At 43.8% G+C, this 23,180-nt stretch overlaps 1 protein-coding gene across 2 annotated transcripts in view; it reads right to left on the minus strand.

Moving 5' to 3' along the window:
* PLEKHD1 (pleckstrin homology and coiled-coil domain containing D1) overlaps nt 1-22,191 on the minus strand; it is a 38,506-nt gene extending 16,315 nt beyond the window's left edge. The window contains exons 1-7 of one of the 2 annotated variants that reach the window (XM_032690988.1): nt 22,074-22,191; nt 21,607-21,657; nt 13,553-16,639; nt 12,804-13,443; nt 4,855-4,948; nt 3,838-3,927; nt 3,239-3,315 (exon numbers count right to left, since the gene is read on the minus strand). In XM_032690988.1, coding sequence (XP_032546879.1) covers nt 3,239-3,315; nt 3,838-3,927; nt 4,855-4,948; nt 12,804-12,952 — 410 coding nt within the window. In that variant the 5' untranslated portion in view covers nt 12,953-13,443; nt 13,553-16,639; nt 21,607-21,657; nt 22,074-22,191. Of the gene's footprint in view, nt 1-3,238; nt 3,316-3,837; nt 3,928-4,854; nt 4,949-12,803; nt 13,444-13,552; nt 16,640-21,606; nt 21,658-22,073 lie in introns of those variants that run through there. The other variant, XM_032690989.1, reaches the window with a different exon arrangement.
* Between the last annotated feature and the right edge of the window lie 989 nt (nt 22,192-23,180).

Here is a 23,180-nt window from a genome sequence, read left to right on the forward strand (position 1 = left end):
ACCCCAGGGACCAGGCAGCTCACAGCTCCAGCAGCCCAAGCACTGTCTTGTGCTCCTTGCAGATAGCTGTGCTTCTTTTCAGCTGATGAGGATCATTCTAAAGCGCAGAGGAAATTAGAACACTAATTAAAAAGGTGCTGTTTTGCCCACAGGTAGACATCTTCATCTTGAGGGAGAACATGTGGGTGCGAATATGTTTTTTCACTAACCTTCTCTCATACAAGATGAATATGATCCCAGAGAAGCCAACAGCAAAAGATCTCAAGAGGGGAGTGGGGGGATGACAGAGTTAATCATATGATTACATGGAGAGTTTCAAAACAGCTGTAGCCTTTAAGGTGTCTGTTTATTAGATTCATGTTTCTAGGGCCCTTTCCCTTCCCCAGCCTAACAAGATGTTTCCCTGTCTGTAACTCAAAGGTTACTAAGAAAAGAACCCCCAAAGCTGTATAGTTATCTGCATGTGTTATGCATCTCAACCATTGTATGTTCCAGTCCTTTTGCAGCACTGGGAACATCTCTCTAGTTTTGCCTGCATTTTACCTTTCTTGGGAGCAGCCACAAGCAACTTTTGGAGACACTTAGCACTTCATGGTCCACAGGATATATGTTCTATGTTATTTTTGCCCCCTCCATTGCCCACAAAGTCTACTTTTAACGAATTCAGGGAACGCTCAGTGAAGAGACCTGTGGACAGAGAGAGTGTTATGTGTGCCCCTCTCCCTAACTAGCAGAAGAAAAAGCCTCTTTGGGTTGGAAGAGTGGTCTAGGAGTCAGGGCCTTGTATGTTTCCAAAAAGCTTTCCAGATCTGGCAAGTGTGGTAAGTCCAAGCCACAACATGTTAGAAGGGTGGAGAGACCATCGGTTCCCCTCTGCACTGAATAAGCCATTTCCCTAACAAACCATGATTCTTGGAAAGGAGTGAAGAGCTGAAGATATCACTGAGCAGACTATGATGGTAGAGGCAATAAGCAGTTGTGCAGGCACACACCCCCCCACCCAACCAAGATGTAAAGAGACAGTAGACAAAATTGACTCAAAGGAGAGAGGATAGAGGACATTTCCAGATTGGGTTAATTTTTTCCTCTTTCCCTTATTTCTGTATCTCACTCTATGGAATTCATTTTAGGGGTTTTTTTGAGGATGTTTATGTGGGGTTTTTTCCCTTTGGTTGGTTTTAAATAATAAGGGAGACGGCAGGATGACTACAACTAAGTGCTGCAGTGCCACCGGCAGTGCAATCTCCATCTAGGAACAACAGGGCACTCAAACAGGTTGTCTAGAATATTTCATCTGTATCCTTTTAGCTTTCCTGTTCATTGCAGATCAAGTTACTGGCCCATGCTGGCCTTTCTGACCGCTGCTTAGCTCCCAACTTGACCCTGCTAGCATAAACCACATAATCTGTGCTTTTCCTGACATGCAGGCTATTCTCAGCGCAGGTGAGGCTGGCACTGGAGCTGCACTGCTCTCCTCTGATACAAGAACAGAAGCAGAGAGGGGAGGGAAGAGGGTGTCTCAGGTAGATTTTCAGCTAGGTGCTGGTAGTCTGCTATATGATAGCAGCCACTGTCTAGCTTCTCTTTTAAACACTACTGCTGGAATATTGAAGCAAGGACTAAAGAAAAGGTTGGCTCTCTGACATACACAGTCGTGCAGGGCTTGCTTGTGAGCACACCTCTGGAGCTGTGCTGCCATGCTCCTTCCCTCCTGTACACACCTGAAAGATGAATTTGGTCCCAAATTATTGCCCTTGGCCTTGGCAATAATTTAGCTTAACACTGGTGAAGGGAAATGCAGGCCTGTGCTAACTGAATAAAAAACTCCAGATTGCTCAAGGGCTAAATCTGTGCATCTTCTTCCCTGCAGTGGTCAAGTCTGCTTGTGCTGAGTGGGTGACAGACTTCTGCCTTGGGTCTTGTGTCCCATGGGACTCCTACTCCCATGAAACTTTAATGGACAGCTTTGTGTTGCAGTTCATACACTACAGCTTGCCCCAGTACCCAAGCCAGGCACACTGCAGTAGCACAGAGCTTGGCTTGTGGTGATCCACCATAAAATTGGTTCCTCATTAATACAAATTAACATGTTGAGCCTCACAACATTGAAATTAACTGAGATACTGCCTTTACCATGTACACACTGGTATTACAAACAGATCATCTGTCCCTATAGTGACAAGAGACCACATACCCACATTGTAATGCAGCCAGGAAGGGCAGACCAAAGCGCTCATTGCTTTAAGCCTCACAGGTGAGTAGTAGGCTCTGCTCTACTTGGGAAGTTTCTATACCTGGTTTGGGAAAGTCAAATCCCTGTTTAAGTGTTACGTCTTCTGCACCAGCTGAGATTTAGAAGGAGCCTGCTCTGGTTTTGCAAGACACCTGCTCCTTGCACTGCCAAGCTCCTGGGTGCTGAGGGATTGCAGAAATGGAGGCCAACAAACTGCAAATCTTTCTCCAGCATTCTCAGCAGACTGCGAGCTCAGTATTGTATGCATACAGCAGTCAAACCCTCTCACCCCTGTAGGTGGGTTGGAAATGCTTTGCTAACACCTCCTCTCCTGGGATTTAACCTGCCTCTGCATTTCAGAATTAAATGTCTTGAGAGGCCAAATCCTGCTGCTGTGTGGCCTGAGCACCCTGAGATCTGAGCAGAAGGGATGCACACTCTAAGGACACACAATTTCTCCAAGGCTGTTACTGACATCTCAGCATGACCAGTACTGTGCTGGTGAGGTCCTTGCCCCTAGCAGGATGTAGAGCCACATGGACAGCTGCTCACAAGCTTTGTGCCTTGCCTGTTCCGCTCATACTTTACCCCAAATTCAAACAGAGAAGTTTTCTAACCCTCACCTTTGTCAAGCCCACAGACCTTGCTACCCACACAGAATGGACCAGAAGGGCTCCCATTCAGGCCCAGGTCCCACCTTTCAGAGGCAAGTGAGAGGGACAGCAGAGGGCACTCATTACCTCAGCATTTCACAGATGACAGCCTGGGGATGGGAGCAAAGAGCCATACTGCACACCACACTGCCTACCAAGGTGGGAAGCTTCGTCTCAGCTTTAGAGCATTCCCATTTAGGGAAAGGATAGGTCCAAGAGACAAGTTAAGCTCTTACTAGTTTTGAGGAGCTTGTCTGACTTGCCATAGTCCTTCTAGTCAGGCTTCTTCCTCTTTATCCTTTACACATCTACAGAACAGATCAAACTGAATAAGGAATAGAAAGAAGCTTACACTTTTCCAGACTCCTGTAGCATCTCCAGCCACTGAGCCTGCTCAAACTCTGATTCAGCTGCTAGAACAATGTTACCCTGGAAGAGGGGAGGGGAGGGGAGAAAAAACCCAGATTAGAGAGGCTGGTGCCTTATGCACCTCTGTGCACTCAGGGCATGAAATGAACAGAGATAGCACAGCTGTGGAGGGAGGAAAGCCCACCACAGTCTTCCACCTCCACAGAAAGTATCACATGGTAGCAAATATGACCCAGGTGTACCACACATTGGAAAGTGTGCATATGGCAAACAGTCATGGCAGGAATAAAATGATAGGGCAACGTGAGCTCTAGGGCTCCTGAGTATCTGTCTACTGGTCTGCTAGTAGCATAAAACCTGGTGTCAGAAAGTGCAAGTTTTCTTGTTGGTTGTCAAAGCAGCAGCAGCAAAAACTTGAGGGGACTTGAGATGCTAAGCCACCCTCTCTCTCAGGATAGTCTGCCCAGAGAGGGTAGGCATACCTTGGTGGGGAGGGAAAAGACTGCCAATCTAGCTCTGCTCATCAGCATTAACATGTTTTGAGGTGTTTGGGGTTTTTTAGAAGAAAAGAAATCTACTTACGTGGAAGTCTTCATGAGAGATTTTTATGGCATAAGGCATGTTGGCCTCTTCTTTGGGCTCCACGATGCAGCCTCCCAGGGGTATGACACCCTAGGGATAAACCAGAGCATTCCAATCAGTCAGTAAAATCAAGTATAACTATTGACTAACCAGGAGCTGAACTTTCACCCTTGGTCACTTGTGGAGCCCTGCCCTTCCTTGGCTACACCAGGAGGGGCAATACACACAGTTTCTGAAAAGCAGAGGGACTCCCACCACCACCAGGAAACCCCCCAACTGGTATCTGAAAGGGGGTGAAGATGGCAATCCTGTATTCATCACAGAGAGAAGACTGCTAGCTAGAACACAGAAGCAGGAACTCTGTTATCAAGGAGGAGGTGATCTCCCAACAGGGGCGAATTTTGCAGGTTCACAGCGTGGTATCATGAGAGAGGCTGTGCATCCATTGCAGTCACCACCAGCAGGTCAACACCCCACATGTGCTGTGTGGGGGTGGATGGGCAGCTGGCTGCTGCTAATCAGGATGTGTGCAATCAGCACCTGTGGAAGCATGTGTGCTTCATAAGCCTCCAGTGACCACAGAGGACAAAAGCAGACTCAGAGCACAAGGCCCCTGTGTGAGATCTCCGGGCAGCAGAGCTATGGAGGGAGGCCACTCCTAAGAACTGAAGGCATGTGGGTTATCAGATGCTAATGAGTGCAAGTACAGGTTAGGAATAAGCAGCAAACAAAGTTGTCAGCTTTTGTCAGTATTTTTACAGCCATAAGATTAGTTGTTTAGGAGATCATGAAAACAAGGGGATACATCTACTGTTAGGTAAAAAATAGAGAAGTCATGTAACTACTGAATCATTAAGTATCTTGAAAAGGTACTGATATGATTCTTTCTTTTTTGAGGCTTCCCTGGGTCTGGGTGAAGTCTTTGACTTACCTCTTCTTCACTTTCTGGGTCCATGGAGGAAGGGGAGGGGGGAGATAGAAAGAGAATAACCCCCTCCCTGTGCAAATGCTGCTCACCTTGGGGTGGATATTGAAGTATTTATTGCTTTCAAAACTCTTCTTCTCACTCTCAGCATAGTAAAGCAGAAAACTTTCCTTAATTATGAAGAACCTTTAAGACAGAGAAAGGAAATAAATTTTGCTAGAACAGAGGTTGTGGTTCACAACATGAGAAAATCTCCACCTAACTAAAGCTACTTCCTGAGCAGAAGAGTTTACTACTTCCATCTAAGGTGAGGTGCCTCACTTGTGCTTATAGTCAAGAACTAGTGCTTAACACCAAGCATCAAGTTTAAGTACTTTGTGCTTACAGTTTACCATCTCAGCACGCACGCACCAGTGTTGAAGGCAAACCATAGCACCATTTACTCACAGCACTCTCTGTCCAAGAGAGGACCAAAGATTTTTGGCACCTCTAGCTGTTTGCGCTCTATCTAGCCCATGTAGGTTGGATTCAACCTATTGGAAGACAGCTGTTCTTTTTTTTAAGGGTCTCACACATGGGCTAAGACCAACTAAATGATTATTTTTGCAATCTGTCCCCTGCCACCCTCTTTCCTCCCATCTTGTAATAAGACAGAAGGGAAGTGTTTTCGCTCTAACACTGAGTCACATGGCAGGGAGAGTTACACGCTAACATCTGCAAGCGACTCTTGAGGCACAAAACTGGCCACCAGAGCACTCAGGAGCAGAAATAAATTTTAGAGATACTTCTAAGCAGAGCTCCTGGCAAAGTCTTCTGTCATTGACCTTCATAACTACAAAGGAAATTGAATATTTTTTTCTCATATGTGTAATGTTAAATTATGCCTTGTTCTGCTCAATTAGACAATATGCCTTGCTCTGCTCAGTTAGCCTTAGGTATGCTCTGATGATCACTGTATAGTAGCCACAAAATATCACAATTTCTGTAAACCGAGCCTCTAATTTACTGGAGCATGCCCTCAAAATTATGATTAAAGGAGTTCCACTTTTAACTTCTTCGGATTTTCAAAACGCCCCTGGGAGAGTCCCTCTTCTCTTCAAAAATCGAGGTTGCATTTACTCTGCAGGCAGTGGTACAGGTCAGAGATATATGACTTAGTTTCAATTTGGTCTAAATCTCTGCAGCACTCAAAAATTCTGAAGAGCAGCTGAATAAAAAATGGGGACAAGTTTAGTAGGGAGGTTTCAAAAGAGTAAATGACAAAAAAAATATGTTGCACTGTTCTGTACATATTTTCTGACATGAGAAACAGGGGAACTGGAAAGAAAGTGAAAGGCAGTAAGTTGAAAATTATTAAAGAATGCCTTTTTACACTGCACAAAACACTACTGTGTAAATCACTTTCATTTGGTCCCAAGGACAAGAGATCATGAGGAAACTGGAAAGGATAAGGCATTTCTTTGAATAAAAAGAACATTCTCAGAAAACCCTCCAACTTCTGGGAGGGATCAGAAGGAGACTTCTACAGGTAGTGCTGTCCAGTTCTGTAGCCTGAGCATTCCTGCACCTTTCCCTGAAGCCACCATCAGTGATGGGCTACAGGCTCAGGGGATTGATCCACAAGGACAGTTCTAATGCCTTCACATGTCCATCCCATCCCAGTCCTCTTCTGAAGTGGATGGGCTGTCAGATGTAGCCAAGCACTACCTCCAGTACAGATAAGAACAGCAATTTAGTTTAGCAGTTTAGCTCCTAAAGCTAAAGAAAGAAGCCAAAGCTGGCAGAGAATATTATAATAATAAAATTATAATATATAATTATAATAACAAAATTATATATATAATTATTAACAATAATTATCATAATTATACTTGGGTAAAAGCTTTACCACTTCCATCAGCTTCTATCTCTTGCTTTTCTGCTGTGGGTCTGGCAACACAGATGAAATTGCCAAATGCCATGGAAATATGTGTGCATGGGGCTCTCAGAGCAACCAAAAAACTCAGAACAAAGCTAAACTTCTGAATGACTGTAGCAAACTCAAGCTCTGGACCTATTTTGCAAGTTCTCCAAAATGTGTAAAAGTGACAGTCATTGAACATATTTACATCCAGAAATCTTCAGAACATACAAACACCAGCAGCAGTTATTGTGTACCAAATTTTTTCTTCTCCTTGTCCACTCATCTATACCTGTTCATGTTGGCATCAGAGGCAGGGAGAAGCAGCCAGCTTGCTTCCTCAGCAGGACACTGTCTCCTCGTTTGATACTCTGGGAACATCATGGTTGACTGCCCAACCTCACCTCTTGTTCCTGACCACAGCCTGGCAAAACTGCTCTAAGCAGAACAGCACAACTCAGTGCAAAAATCACTCTTCTGCATTGAGCTTGTTGGTATAGGACTGAAAAGCTGCTCATTCACAGTGCAGCTGTCCAGCAGGTGATCTGAGTAGAAGCAATTACTATTCACCTTTCACCTGGGTGACCATCTCCCTTCCAGCCCGAACTCGTGCATGTTCCAGTGCAACTCCCAGAGAAGCTGCATCTAATATTCCCTCAGTTGGGAAAGCCAGGTGTGACCAAACTTGTGGTGGCTGTCCACACAACTTTGAGATATCAGCCCATTTAGCAGATGCATTAGGCACATCTCTGAGGACACATTACTGATAGAGCAGATTCATCCAGGTCTCACCTCTGTGTGAAACAAGGACTGAGATTTTCAGATATATTTGCACTAATGGCAAAGGCAGCCATGACCTCTGCAGCAGGCTCAGAGCAGACCCTGGCCAAGGCAGATATCAGAGAAACCTCCACAGAGCACACAAGGCTTGTTTCTGGTTCCTCCTGTCCATGTCACTTCTGTGAACAGCAGCCTTCCTGATTCATTTTCCTCCCACCTCTGATCATTAACTCTATAAAAAAGTTTTCTTATGTGTAGCTGCATCTTCATGTTATGTCTCTAATGCTTAGTTCAAGGAGAATTTGATTTTTTAGAGGGAAATGTTACCTTATCTGCACAATAAATACAGAAATAACATCTTAAAAGAACAATCCTTCCTGGCCAGTGCTCCTGTGCTTGGTCCAGTGAGTTAATCGGCTACTGTATGCAGAAATATGAACCTAAGGAATAAAAGTCAACACCACACATGAAATGGAAAAAGTCTGTTCATCACTTTCAACACTCTTTTCAGTCTGAATAACCTCAAGAAATAGTTGCAAGACAGGTAAACATACTGATCTTTAACTTCATGATTTTTAATCTAAATTTTAACCCCCAGTTAAAGCGAGGCTTTAGTTTGATACATACTTTTTGTTGCTCAGTGCTGCTAATCCTCATAATACAGATTATGCTCCAGTGGAAACCAAAATCAAAACAAAAACAAGAACAAAACATAGCACAAATCTCTGAGAATTGATATGTCTCTCACAGATTTATGAACTTTTAGATCCCTGACCTCACAGATGGGGAAATTTGGAATGAAAACGTACAAAATAAGGGTTTAAAAAGTAATAAGAACAAAATCCCAGTGCAAGTAATGAAGGTAAACATTGAAAATCTGGTTAGCTTCTGGACATAATATATTTATGCTCAGATCACATTCCCTCATCTATCTATCCTTACCTAGAAGGCAACACCTAAGCAACCAAGTTCATCACTTTAACTGACCTTCGGGACAAAGTCTCTAAACAACAATACAGGGATAGTTGATGCAGCACAGTGAAAATAGGGATGAAGTAAAGAATCAGGGGAGAGGGTTATAAGACTCAAGAGCAAGCTGAAGACTCAAGAGCAAGCAGCTAGGTGAGCAAGGGCAGAGAGGGGAAAGATGGCCAAGGGAGAATGGGAAGAAACACTCAGTTAGGACTGTGACTGGGAGGATAGAGACACTGAACAGATATCTAAAGTAGGCACAGATATGGCAGCATGAGAACATAAAAGGGAGTGCTGGAAAGGCAGGAGAAGATTTTGAATACAAAAAAGAAACCAAGAAAAATAAGTGATTTAAAAAGAGCAGAGTTCAAAAAGCCCGGAGAGCAGCAGTGAAGGTAAAGAGCGGCGAGATGGCCTGGGACAGCCACCCACACTCCACGGGTAGCACAAGTAATACAAGAGCCATTCACATTAAGTCAACTGCTTTGGGGCACCCATCCCTGCTGCTGGGTCCTGTACTAAGAAACCACTGAAACCACAGTGTAGTTAAACTGGAATAGCAGAGGAACAGTAACAATCTGCATAACTTGGAGGTAAAGCCAGAGCCATGATCCGGCTAGGATTAGAAACAATAGCTCTATACTGGACAAGTAGAGATACCTATCTCTGAGAATACAGTGCTTTCTTTGCATCACAGAGGGCTAATGAGATTAATTAGCTAATATTTGTAAAAGTTTTTGATGTGACAACGGCCTGCATGAAGTATTTACAGTATAAAACTGCAGCAGTCTCCTTGGTCCTTCATTCCAATGGTGTTTTTCTGGGCACCAGTCCAGGAGCACAGGCAGTGAATCCCAGTTGCTAGATCAGCTCAGTTCTGTATCCTTAGGGACAGCTCAGGAAACCGACGGGCAAATGTTCTTTATTAGCACATCAGCTCAGAGTCCGCAATACCCGTCCCTCATTCTTCCTCTCTCCTGGGAGCTTTACGCTTGCTTTGCTGCCTCCTGCCCTGGCGCCCGGCAGCAGGAGCAACGCCCAGCCAGGCAGGGAGCGGGAAGAGCTGTATGCTTCCTGACAGCAAGCAGCCAAGTGGGAAGTTTACAAGGACGAGAGGGAACCACATGGTGTGCTGGACTCGCAGCCGCACTGTCTCCTGCTCTATCTCGCAGCCGCTCCTGCTGCCCCTGTGCTGCATACACACACTTCTCGGTGGCTGTGTGTTTTTCAGGTTTTGGTTTTTTTTAGCAGAAAGCAGTCCTAAACAATTATCCTTTCCATCTGTTCCGTGACCACATGCAATGACTGTTAGTATTCACTGTGGAAAGTAAGATTACATGCATACTTTGCAATGCCACAGCCAGGACTGGTTCAAGAGAAGATGAAATCTCTCTATTAACTGTGCTGTTTCCCTCCTTCCAGCAGCAACCTGTCATCCCTGATGGATTTACTCAGAAATATAGGAATATTTTGTGTTTTGTTCTTTCCTGTTTTCAATTTCTCACGTTCCACCTTGCTTTTCTGATTGATCACAGAGCAGATGCCCCCTCCTGGAACTGTCTCACTGAGCCTCCAAGTCTCCCACCTACATGGTGACAGACAGTTTAGAGCCTGACATTCTGTATGGGACTGGGATTATTCACAGTAGAGAAGAATGTGCCACTTCCTTCCTGGAAAGCTACAGCACCCAATTCATATCACATCCAGGGCAGGTACACACATTGTGCATTTCACTGCAGTTTCCACAACAGGCTGATGCCATTACCAGTTTTGTAATTACAACTTTTGCAGCAGGAGAAAATAAATTGCTTGCTATTTGTTGAAAGGAAGAATGGGGTGCAGTTTGGTTGGAAGAGGACCATACGTCAAGGGCTGAGAATATTATTTGCCAAAGCCATTCCAGCAAGAAGCCAAGCTTAGACTGGTCAAAAACATCAGTAAACTCAGAAGATAGTTGCTTTTCTGTTGAAAGGATATTATTTTACAGGGAAAGAAAATTCACATTAGGGATAGCATTTCTTATCTTGGAGAGATGGGTACTATGATAGTGGTAATGGCATCTCAAAATCAAGCTCTGGAAGGCAGCATGCTCAGATGTCAGCACTGGCAGATAAACACAGCCACACTGACCCAATGTCAGAAGCACCCAGCCTGCTCTAGGATAGTACCTGGTGTGACAGGCATGCAAATACTTAGGCTTCAGAACAGACCATTGTGTTAGCAAAGGAAAGGACAGAAGGTGCTCCAGACAGCTGCCTCATGTCAAGTTTTGCTGTCCTCACAGGTGCTATTTGACTGAAACAAGACTCTGCTATACCTCCCTTTTCCCAGCATAACCTCTACTGCTGCAAAATTCCCAGCCTTGGGATTTCAATCACCAAAGCACTGGACACCATGCCTGGACTTTTTCACCTCGATCCATAATCTAGTCAGACTCCATCTTTCCCTTAAACACATGACTTTCTTCTCAGTGCCTCCAGAAGCACTGTTGCTACAGCCAAATGAATGGGATCAAGCCAGTAAATTTCATGTATCTCCCAACAGCCACGTAAACCTGTCTTCATGGCTGATGGCCTGATGAGATGAATCCTCCCCTTACAAGCTGGTTTATCTCCCGTATCTTGGAAACATTTTCCTTGGGACTAAGACTGTTGTCCAGTCCAAGATGTCAGGGCAAAACCTACATTGCTCAGAGATCAGATCCTCAACTACATCGAGCAAAAGTCAAATTTTTTTTTCTTTATTTAACTGGAGTGGGAAACATTTCTTCTTCTTTCAATTAAAAAAAAAAAGAGCCTTTGGCGTGTTGCTGGGAATGGGGGGATAAGTAGGGGGAATGGTGAATTGCTCCTTATCCCCACATAATGATTGACTTATAATAACATGCAACGGTACTTTATTTAAAAGCAAGTCTCTCCCATGATAAAAAAACACCCAAACAAATTGTTCCTACTGTCCCAGTCTTTTAACTCCAGAACCCACTTCCTTCCAAACCCTACAGGTTCCCTGCGCTCACCTCTCACTGACCTGTGTCTGGTCCCCCAGGACCTCTGCTGCTGTGCTTGCAACTTATCTTCCATATCATCCCTGCCCCACGTCACCTCCCCATCTCTTCCCACTCGCTAGCACTAAAATATTTACCACTTGCCAAAGATGGGGGTGACTTCTAGGAATAGAGCAGCACTAAATAAATAATGACAGAGAGAGCAGAAATGGGCCATTTGCCTGCAAGAAAGTTTTATTAGGAAGAAAGCCTTTTAAGAATATCTCCTCCATGGCAAATTACGTTCCCCTCCGTTATTCTGTCCACTTCTTTTCCGTAACACAGTCACTTTAGTTTCCAGACATAATTCATTTAAATATCAATATTTGGGAACTGAGTAGAAGCATCAGCACAAATTCATTCCTGGATGAAAACAGGCCACTGGGGGGAGGAAGGGAAGGGAATAAAACCTGCACACAGGTCAAAGATGGCTACAAATATAAAACTGCTTCCCAAGGAATGTTTAACTATTTTCCAGGCTATGCCATTTTCACAGGTTTAGATTGGACAGCACTGTGATTACTACACAGAGCAAAACTGGGAAAGCTGGCTTTAGAAATGGATTGTTTGTGTCCAAACTGCACACTGCAGCAAAGAGTAAGTACTTACCCACAAAAGGTAAGTACCAGAGATTCAGTGATTCACATAGAGAAATACACCAACTCTAAACTTAAAACTGACTCATCACTTCAGTATTATAGAACATAATTCTATCCTTGGTAAAAGGTTATAGCAAACGCTTTCCAGCTCCAAACTTCTGGGCTGCTGGCAGACAACACACAGCAGCTTACAACTCTCTAACACCATATGGAAGAGACTTCAGTGCGACTTTCTTCCCAGGGAAGAGTCTTCATGTGCTGTTCCAAGTGTGCCATCACTATAAGGCAGCATAGCCGTTCTGATGCTGGTCCACAAACCCCTGCAGACCATACACACGCACATACAGACTCACATGCACAGTCAGTTCAGCCTAGCCATCTCACACCCAAAGACTCAAAGCTTTAATGAGTGCTAAAGAACAAAGTCAAGCAGTCTAGGGCAAAATATATGAGCTGACTCTTCCTCTTTTGTGCAACTATCATAAGATAATTATCCAGAGGAGGCAGCTAGTCCCTATTCCCTGAAGCGCACATAGCACAAGGTCTGGACAGATAAAGAAGGGAGAACAATGGGGTGCCACGTGTGTAAAGCCGACTCAGAACAGGAGGGAAGCTATGCCCACAGTTTTAGCCCTAGCCTCTGCCTGGCTAGCCGCACTTGAACAGTCAAGCACTCAGGCTCTAACTTATCCCACAACCCTTAGGCTTTGCATTTCACCCGAGCATCCCTCAGCAACTGTGGCTTACCTCCTGGACCATTTGGCTGACTGCCTCCCAAAGGGTCTCTTCCAGAGCACGCCATACAGCTGCACTTTGGTGCTGATGTCCAGAGCATCTGAATCTGCCTGTTCCATGGACGGAGAAGGGGATACCGAACTGGATTTTGAAGAGAACATTGTAGCTGAATCTGCTTCTAACTCTCCCCTTCTGTGTGGCAGCTCAGGGAATCCGATTAAATGCAATGAACCAGAAGGACGTAACCAGCCCAGCAGACAGAGAGACTGGGCTTTGGTTTGAATCAATAACTTGACTGCTCAGCACTCAGTCAGTAATTCTCTCCCTGATGCACAGATGATGAGAGTTTCCTCATCGCATATTACTTCTTGATGCATTACAAACAGTGCACATCCCAGCCCAAGGGAAAAAATGAGTGAAGAGAGTCAGACATCAGAAACACAGAGAGGCAGAAAGAGCTCATCAGAGAGAAAGCTCTCAGCAATAACATAAGCCAAAATACCTCTGCACCAGAGCCAGCTTGGAAGGTTATTTCACTTGACATTGCAGCACTTCATGCAGAAATTAGGGCAAGATGGATGTTTTACTTTCAGGCATCTCTGACACATATTTCCAAAATCTTGCACTTGGAGACAGGTTCTTCTCATTTGTCCTGAGGAAAATGGGGGCAGAGTGAGTGGGAGCCAGGAAGTTCAATCAGATTCCCTCTGTCATCAGGGCAGGGGAGGGAGGCTTTGCTGTGCCAGCCTGGCACTGCCCACCTGGGGAGAGTTCACGTGGCTGCTGGGTTTGGACTGGGCAGTGTCCATGCTGCATGCCTTGCTCAGCCTTAAAGGGCCATTGCTGATCAAAGTTTAGAACACAAAATTTTGCGTGCCTCCATGCCTTGCTGCATCTTGGAGATGTGGCAAGCATAGTCTCTGCTCTGCATCTTAGGTACCAGCTCCTTCTTGGCCACAACACAGACACAGAGAAATATGTCCCACAGTTCGGGTGAGTCTACTTTCATTTCCTGTTTAGCACTCCCACAATAAGCTTTTTAATCTGGGTCCCTAGTCCTTGTTTCTCCCTTGAAACCCTTCCTCCTTGCATAAATACAAAGTCCTGCAAAATAACCCCTGTATTTTGTAATGCCCACAGGAAAGCACAGTAGCATCATATTGTTCCTTCCTGTGTCCTGCCTCCCCTCCAGGATTAGAATTTGTGGGAGAATCGTGCCTGCTAAAGCATCTGGGTTTTTGGTGCATTATATAACCAATACAGGCACATACATGCTGTGTGGCATGTATGCCATAGATGCTGAGGCATCTGCTCCTGTTTTAACCTGTGCCATCCTCCGCGTATCGATTCTGAAGCTGTAATTGCTGGATGTCAGCCCTTCCCAATGCAGTTATTCAGAAGTGACACAGTGCAGACACATGGTCCTTTCTCATCCCCAGGGATCAGGAACTTGGGACACGCTGTAGGCTAGATCACATCACCAGACACAGGTTCACTTAACTTTATATGGTCAGAGGCACTTGCAAGGCATCCTAAATAGAGGAAATGCAGACAGCCTGCCTCAAGCTCACAGACTGCATTTGGTATCAGAGAAATTAAGAGATGCAGGTCCCTGATAAAAGTCACTATTGATCACTAGATGAGAGAGTCAGCAAACTCAGTGCTTTGTTACTTTCTCTCACCCTGGCTTTGACTGACTTTTTGGTCCCAGACAGGACATGTCCCGAGCAGCAGCAAAGCCCATCTCTGAGTGACATTAAGGCAGAGGGTGGAAAAGAGGGGAGAGCAGCAGATACTGCCTCTGTCCCACCTCAGTTCCAACTCTTGAATAAAACACTGCATTGCAGAAGAGAAGCATTAATGCTGTAGACACCATTCCACACACTGCACCAAGAAGGAAATACTACTCATAAACAGGAGAGGGAAAAGTTTCCCTGGAATTATGTTGTGCAAAGAGTAAAAAGGATTCTGGGCCCAATGGCATCACTTTACAAGAGTGCAGTGAAAAGGCAGAGTTCCCATGTAAGGATGATCCAGTGCCCCTGCCATTGTACTGCACCAGTGATGCAAAGATGTGACAGCAGTGACCTACAGTGAGGAAAAGCAGATTTTCATCCTTTGCTTCTTTACTTGTTTTCACTTTACACAGACTAATAAAGAGGTTTCTAGATTTGAACATCAAAAAACTGAGATAAATTTCCTCTGGGTGAAAAGGGAAGGGGCTCACTACTCAGCAAGGGACTGAGTAGTTACAGCAAGTTCTTTAAAGTCAGCAGTCTGAGGGAGGGAAAGTGCAACTTGCTTTTGTCAAGTGACCAAGAGTTAAACACAGGTAGAAGCAGCAATGCTAGGGCAGAAGATAGCGGCAAGGTGAATTTTGTAACTACCGGTGTCTGGACACAGTAATTTGTAGTAACAGTTGTTCTGTTAACATTTCCTTTATGTCTGTACTAATCTAATGAAGCTGGGGGCCTGTCTAAAGGAAAGAGTGGAGAGCAACAGAACAGGTCTAAGCAACCTGCCTCACAAACAGGAGTAACGTCCTAAGGGCCAGCTGAAAGGTTCTTCAGTGCTACTTCTGACAGATGCAAAACCTACTTCTTCTGGCCATAAATTTTGGGATCAAGGAAACAGTGTCATAAAACCCAGATGGTCACAGGTATAGCTAACCCATAGTATGACAGGAGACTAAAAGGACTTTACTTGTTTAAATGAGAGCAAAGGGGGAAATTTGACTGCTGTCTAGTTTTAGGCATTATTTCCCCTCTTAATGTATTGGTAAAGGTTGATGCTTGCAAGAAAACAAATTGGCCTAAATTGGTCATGAAAAAACAAGAAAGGAATTAACAATTGCTGGAAGAGGATTGTGGAATTGCCATGCAACCAGAGCAGTGGAGGCAGAAAGCCATTACTTGGTGGGATCCACTACATGCACAGCAACCTGGGGTGGCCGTACCTTCCAGGGATACAGACTAGGCTCACGTACCTTCTCTGAAATCTTTTTGTTTCAGAATAATAATTTAAAGATTTTAGATGGCTGTTTCACTCTTGATGGCTCATAGGGGAAAGAAACACAGCTGTATATCTTGGAAAGAAAGCACTGGAGCTTTAATTAGAAGGCCTTTCTGTGGAATGACAGGTTGCACTGGTATAGGAATTATTTTGCTAATATGTTGTCTCTATTTTCCCTACACATCAAGCCAATAAAATTTTGCTAAAAATAAAACCTTTGAAGCAGACACCAGTGCAAGCTCTACAGAAGTAACACTTCTTCACAGAATCACAAAATATTCTGAGTTGGAAGGGACCTACAAGGATCATCAAGTCCAAATCTTAGCCCTGCACAGGACATCCTCAAGAATCACACCATGTGCCTTCACCACCCTCTAGCTGGAAGATGCTCCCTTTCAGTTTAAGGATACACATACTGGCTAACTGCAGCTGCTGAGGAGGCTTGTAGTTTTTTTTTTTAAGTGAAAAGTTATACCTTCATGTTCTGGACAGCCTTACAATAGTACATTGTGCAGAAAAGAACAAACTATTTATTGGGCTGGGGCTAGTAAGTTAAGATTTAGATCAGAGCTGCTGTGGAGTTGGAAAGATTCAGATCTTGCCTTCCAGTATGGATTCCTTTTTCTCTTACAGCTTCTGATAGGTTCCGTAATCATTTTCAATCCAGAGAACCATTAGAAGTTATGGAAGGTAGTAGCAAATACCTGGAACAATGTAGAGAAATAAAGTCCAGCTCAGGTTTTATTTATGATACATCATTCTTGCAAAGACAAAATGCCACATGTATTCCTCAAAGTGATGCTCCAGCTTCCCAGATGCACAGCTGTGTGCAGAGGCTATTTTTAACAGAACAAAAGAAATCACCATCAATCCACCTCTAGTCTGATACACTGACAGAGCATGTTTCTTTGGCACATGATTGAATTTTCAGTGTCAGATGGGAAGCCAGAGCTGTCCTGTAGAGCTCAAAGAAAAGAGTTACTTACTCAGCAAACAGGCATTAAAGTCAAGTGCCTTTGTAGATTTGCAACCTCATCTGACATCACCCATACAGATGTATAATCCCATTTGACATCATCTCTTGGTGAGAACTACTGGGTCTTAGTCACCTGTTCCAGCCAAAGACCTCCACTGGTCTCAGCCCTCCAGACCCACCCAGATCCATGTTGGATAGCCCAGGAGTTATATTAATCCAACTATTAGCTGTGGATATAGCACTACTTCAGGAATCTTACAGGAAGACAGAAAGTAAGACATCAGTTTACTGAAGCAAAGAAATTTGATAGCAAGCAGCCACACACATAGCCTGGCTTTTGGGGGATGGCTTTCTCAGGAACTGACACCACAGTCAAAGACCATTTCTCTTAGCACGTAAAGGAGTTAATTTTTTTTTTTTTAATTCTACTAAGAGATCTCCTCTGGAAGAAAGCTCATTTATTCTGGTGTTTTGGTTTTTTTTTTTAATAAAGATTTCTGCTAAATAGATATTTTTCAGGGCTTCAGAATACATTACAGTGGTCAGCTACATTTGAAAGCTTTCTCCAGAAGATAGTACAGAGCCTTCTGCAAAACACCAGTTTTGCCCCCATCAAGTCTAAACACCAAAGTGATCACACGGCTGACAGAAAATGCTTAGAGCTGCAACAGTTAAATAGGCTGCTTCTAACAAGCAGCTTGTTCAACACCAGTGAATAAATACAGCTCTACTTGTTTTCTTTTTTTTCCTGCAGATGATGAACCCACTGGCACACACTCCCTTCCCTTCCTCCCTGGGGAGGGGCAGTGCTGCACGCCCACAAGTCGCACTGCTCTAGCAGCCCCAGCCGGCCACATCCCAGTCCCATTCCTGAGGCTGTGGGGGAGCACAGTGGCCATGGGAATGCTCCTTCTCCTGAGAGGGCAGCTGAACCTTCATACACAGGGACAGGAAAGAACAAACCTTTCCCCAAGAAAGTTTCATAAGTGTTTAGAGCTGGTTACCTTGCTGTTTGGCACACAGCAATATCTATTTACCTTTCCAAGAGCATTTAATTTTACCTACATCTTAACCGCTTGTGATGAATACTATTCAACTCAATTCCAAATGTGACAGCAGCAACAGTAGACAGTTACCAAGAACATGGTTTGACCAGGTGAAACAGCTGAGCAGAGATGGCTTAGCCAGCTGTAGTGGGTTGACCCTGGCTGAATGCCAGGTACCCACAAAAGCCACTCTCTCCCCCACCTCTGCAACTGGATAGAGGAGAGAAAACTACAGTGAAGGATTCATGAGTTAAGGGAGGGGTCAGTTACTGCTCACCATCATGGGCAAAACAGACTCAAAGTGGGGATTTTAAATTTATTACTAACAAGGACAAGATATACTTCTTGCCTCCTTCCTGTCCACATTATCAAGGGGTTATCTAACTACAAAGGCACAAAAATCTACTGGTGCCATCTATCACAGCAGCAGACCATGAGAGCTCTACTGCAAACCCTGCTGTGTTGAGGAGAATCATCAGCCAGATGAAGGATAAACTGCCTGGCAAGAAAGATATCAAAGACATTGCTCTCCGCAAAAGACAGCAGGTGAAGAGGGTCATCTCCTCCTTCCCCCATCTCCTTTTATTCTCCTGTGAGCCATGCTACCACACAGCCTTTGTAGATCAGGCTTCTTTCATACTGCTGAAGTTCAGGTTGCAGGAATGAGCATAGCAAAACTCCTGGGCAGACCCACTGCCTAGTCCTCCATGTGCACCCAACCACCTTCAAGAGAAGCATCTGCAGACGTATCAAGAGTACAAAGTTTTGTTCAAGGTCATAAAGAAACAACAGAGCATGGGAAATGCATTGCAGCCCTAAACCAACTCATTCTACTGATAGCATCATACTCTGGAGGCAAGAAAAGCTTGACTAAGAGGTGTTGCAGTAAGAGTCATTCGGAGGAGTAGTAAGCAGGGTTTTTAGCATCCCTCTTCAACCCAGTATAGCCATAAGTATCTCATATAAAGTGTTTCTTCAGATAGCAGAAGCCCATTAACCCCCCCAGACTTCAACATAGCTATAATCATATATCAAAGTAATTACCACTTCAGACACTGGATGGCCATAGAGATACAGAACAAGCATTTTTTCCTTTAAGATTTCACTCTGCTTTTAGATTTTCTAAATACTATATCCTTTTGGTGTCAGTCAGTAGGATACAGTTTAATTTTAATTAGCTCTAAAAGTTTTTATGAACGAGGCATTTTTCTTTATCCACCCCCCCATCCACCATAAGGGTTTGTTAATCTCTAGACATCTCAGACAAGAGGGAGAAGTGCTGTGATAAGGAGGGTGGAATGTTGTGCAATTCTGCCAGCAGGGATACTCAGATAAGGCTTGCACATATCAGTAGAAGAAAGACTTAATTTGTAAGCTGGAACAATAAATGACAGCTCATCTTCTTACTGCTGTGCTCATTCTAATGAGTCTTTCATAAAAATGCTCATGTACATTTTTTTTTTTTCCTTAACAAATAAAGGAACACTACAGCAATCATCAGGAAGTCTGCACCACCACAGCTCCTCAGTACTTTAGTTTGTAGTGGTAAGACTTGCTACATTAATGGACCAAAAAACACTTCCTCACATCTCCAAAAGGATTTACCACAGACTACGGTGGTTAAAATTCGTTACCGAGGTGACATATTTACTAAATACACTAAAAGAATGCTAATATACTGTATAATACTTCACCATTAAAACTGAATTTTATTTGCCAAAAAAAACCCAAGAGCTTATCTGGGGAAAAATAATGGCTTCCCATCCTCACCGCCTTACATCTGCCTGTACTAGCTATAACAGCACCACTGTCATTTGCTTCTCCTACTGACTTTAATCATATTCTCTTGTGCTTAAGCCAGCATAAAGAGATTACACTCTTTCTTAATGACACAAGTCCTATGAACTACCAGAAAAATCAAAAGTAAGCAACTGTCTGAGAGGATTGTTTATTGCTGGCGTGAAAGACCTAGAACACTGTGTGACAGAATCTTAGGTAAGTCTGTAGATAGCAAGTCCAGGAGAAAAACATAGATCCTTTTTTTTAATTAATTGCTTACAAATCATCTCAACCAAGGGTATTTCTTAAATGGATGCGTGATGTTTGCAATGTATACATCACTCATCCTATAACCTTCCCCTTTCTCTTTTCTGAAAATGCAGGTCTAAAACCTGATCCTGCTTACAGGGCAGCTGGAAGTTATGGAGAACAGTATCTATAAACTGTGTCAACTCAGCAGCTGCAAGAGACATCTCATCAATGTATACAAATACTTGAGAGGAGGGTGCAAAGAGGATGGAGCCAGGCTGTTTTCTGTGACGCCCAGTTACAGGAAAAGAGGCAACCAGCACACGCCAAAACACAGGAGAGTCCTTCTGAAAGGTTTTTTACTGCAAGCATTACTGAGCACTGGCACAGGCTGCCCAGGGACGTTGTGGAGTCTCCCTCCTTGGGGATACTCAAAAGCCATCTGGACGTAGTCCTGAGTAACTGGCTCCAGGTGGCCCTGCTTGAGCAGAGGTGTTATTGGACCAGATGACCTCTGGAGGTCCCTTCCAGGCTCAACCACTCTGCAATCAGTGCTCTAGACCATATTCAATTAGTGCCTTCCCACAATATGCTAAGGAACTTTGCACACTGCCAAGTACCATTGCCACAGCAGGGAGGTGAAGACCAGCCTGTTCCTAAGCTGCTCAAGGGGTTGTCTCCCTCTCTAGGATTGCTTTAAACCATTATCCCTTCCTGCATTGCTCCAGTTGATAGTTTTATCATGCAAGGTCAAGTGACAAACTTTCAGATCCCTTGCTTGCAAAACCCAAGCCCCACAGACCTACCTACAGATCTGAAAAGCCTATGCAGGTGTTTCCTTAGGAACTGCCTTGTGACAGGGAGTCCACTTCCTAGTTATTCCAAGTATCCCAACTGATTCTCATCCTTGTCCTAAATCCTGGCAGAAGCAATACGATGCTGCAGCAGTAATAATTTTCTTCTATAAACCCCTAATATAATACACACAATGGGACATGCTTTGGCAAGAGACAAGCACCTTTCCCTTTGCTCTTCCAATTCATTTACTGATTTGTGCCCTACATGTGCTTTAAAATGTTAAATCTAGTCCCAACCAAGTCTGGGAAAGTAACAAAGTCAAAGGTGCCTAACTGTGGCCATTCTTTAAAGTTGCATCTTGTTAATAAACCATTAAATGTCTTTTTCTAAAAGTTTGCCCCTTCTATAATGACAGCACACAACGTGCAACTCACTGGATTTTTCAAAAATCTCTTAATAAAATCTGCAAACCCTAAAAATGTGGCATAAAGTGTTTTATAGGAAAAAAAACACAGACTGCCCTGCAAGCTTTAGCTCTGATAACAAAATAGAATTAATTTTCCAAGCACTCCTCCTAACCCCTGCCTGAGCACCTCAGAGACTACTACAAAAATTTAATATCCTACTACACTTTGCCACTTAAAATTTATGTCAGAGCCAAATAAGACTCAGAGAAATTCAGGAGCCTGAGAAGACAGTTTTTCTTCACAGCAAGAGCACAATCCCTTCTCAGTTACAACCACCGTGACTGGCATAAGAGAGAACACTTAGATAGCTATGGCTCAACAGGCTGCAGGAGGAAGGTGAGCTGCCTAACAGAAAAACTGCATTAACAATGAAGGCAGAGAAACACTGAAGAGCTGTAAACAGTAAGCAGGAGGATCACAGAGCAGCTACAAGGAAATCCGAGTGGTGATTCAGTGCCTGGAAACAGCAAGAAGAGGAGGCAAAACACCCAACAACAAACCACATAACAGGGGCAAGAAAGATTTCACCAGCAGTTTCCCTCGTAAGACAAGAACAAAAAGTGGGGTGGGTTTCAAAGTTGACCTTTAATCCAAATTCCACAAAAGCACATATATGTATGTGAAAGGCTACTTTGTCACAAAGTCCCCAAAAAGAATGCAGGGACTTAGCATTTGCATTTTGGGTTTGGGACTGACACAACTGAGAGTACAGGTTGGAGTCCTCCAGCCTTTTACCAGTGGCACGGAGTAACCTTGCAGCAATCATCTCCTTGTGGCCCTCCGAAGAGGTCTCTGCTAGTAAGCTTGAGAGATTTCCCTGTGGGTGGGGGAAGAGACAGCAGCTTTGGGGCAATGCCAACTCCTAAACCCTGGGAGAGACAGCAGTTGCCAAATGCCCCTCTCAAGCAGAGCTGTCAAATCATGTCTGCATCAATACCTTTAAACCCATTCATACCTATATCCAAATCAACCTGCTAGACTGCCTCCCAACATGCAGTTTCAGTCCAGGCTTCCAGGAGGTGCTCAGACATCATGACGAAAAGCAGCAAACACTTGCACAAAAATAAAATGTACCGTCTGCCCCGCTCGCATCCCATTTCTCTTTGTCAGAGCTATCACAAAACCCCATGCAGTAAATGACAAGCCAACTCCGAAGCACTGCACCTAGTAAAAATTTAATATAATAAAACAAATTGAAAACGGCAACATTATTTTAACCATTCACAATTAAAGTGGAAAAATTATAAGGCAGCCATTCATGGAATGATTTTGTGTACAAATGGTTTGGAAAAAAGACATTAAAATTACAGTTCCATACATGGAGTCAGGTAAACAGCAATGACCACGCAATGTTTTTCCCTGGAAAGCCAAGGCTGCTGAGAGATATAAGAAAAAAATATTATTTTTTAAAAGAAGTTTGATGCGAACAGGAATCTGAAATTCATCATGAAGAATGTGAAATTCATCATAAACTTTCCCACCAATCTGCAATCACTTCTCCTCCTCCCTCCACCCCCAAAAGAATGCAAGTACGCTTCCCTCCTCTTCTTCCCAAGTCCCAGCACAGAACAGGAAGGGACCAGCAGGAACATTTATTCCACAGCATCTCTCTTATTCTGCATTTAGCTGATGCCACACGGACACATCTGCTACTGTCAAAAGCTCCTTGAAGGCTCTGAACTAGTTCCTGAATAAACATAGTGGTTTTCCTGGGCCTCTTGGGTAATACTAGCCTTTTACACAATCCACCTGGAAATGGTTTTTTGAAGTCAACAGTGGGTTTCTGTGTTTAACACCCAGCTATCTGACAAGCCACAAAAATCAAAAAGTCTTGTCTAGGTGTGACAGCTCTGCCATCCTCACTTAAATTAATGTCAGTACAGCTTCTGCATCTGTCATCGAGTGCTGGAAAAGAAGTATTTCCCTTCCTTATATAAGGAATAATAAAAGCATTAGAACAGTAGGGAAAGTACTTGAACACACCAGGATCAACAGAAATAGCTTTAGTCCAATTCCTATTGCCAATTAAGAAATCATTAACTGAAAAAATCAGGTGATGACA

The sequence above is a fragment of the Chiroxiphia lanceolata genome, chromosome 6 (assembly GCF_009829145.1).
Source record: "Chiroxiphia lanceolata isolate bChiLan1 chromosome 6, bChiLan1.pri, whole genome shotgun sequence".
NCBI classification, from domain to species: domain Eukaryota; kingdom Metazoa; phylum Chordata; class Aves; order Passeriformes; family Pipridae; genus Chiroxiphia; species Chiroxiphia lanceolata.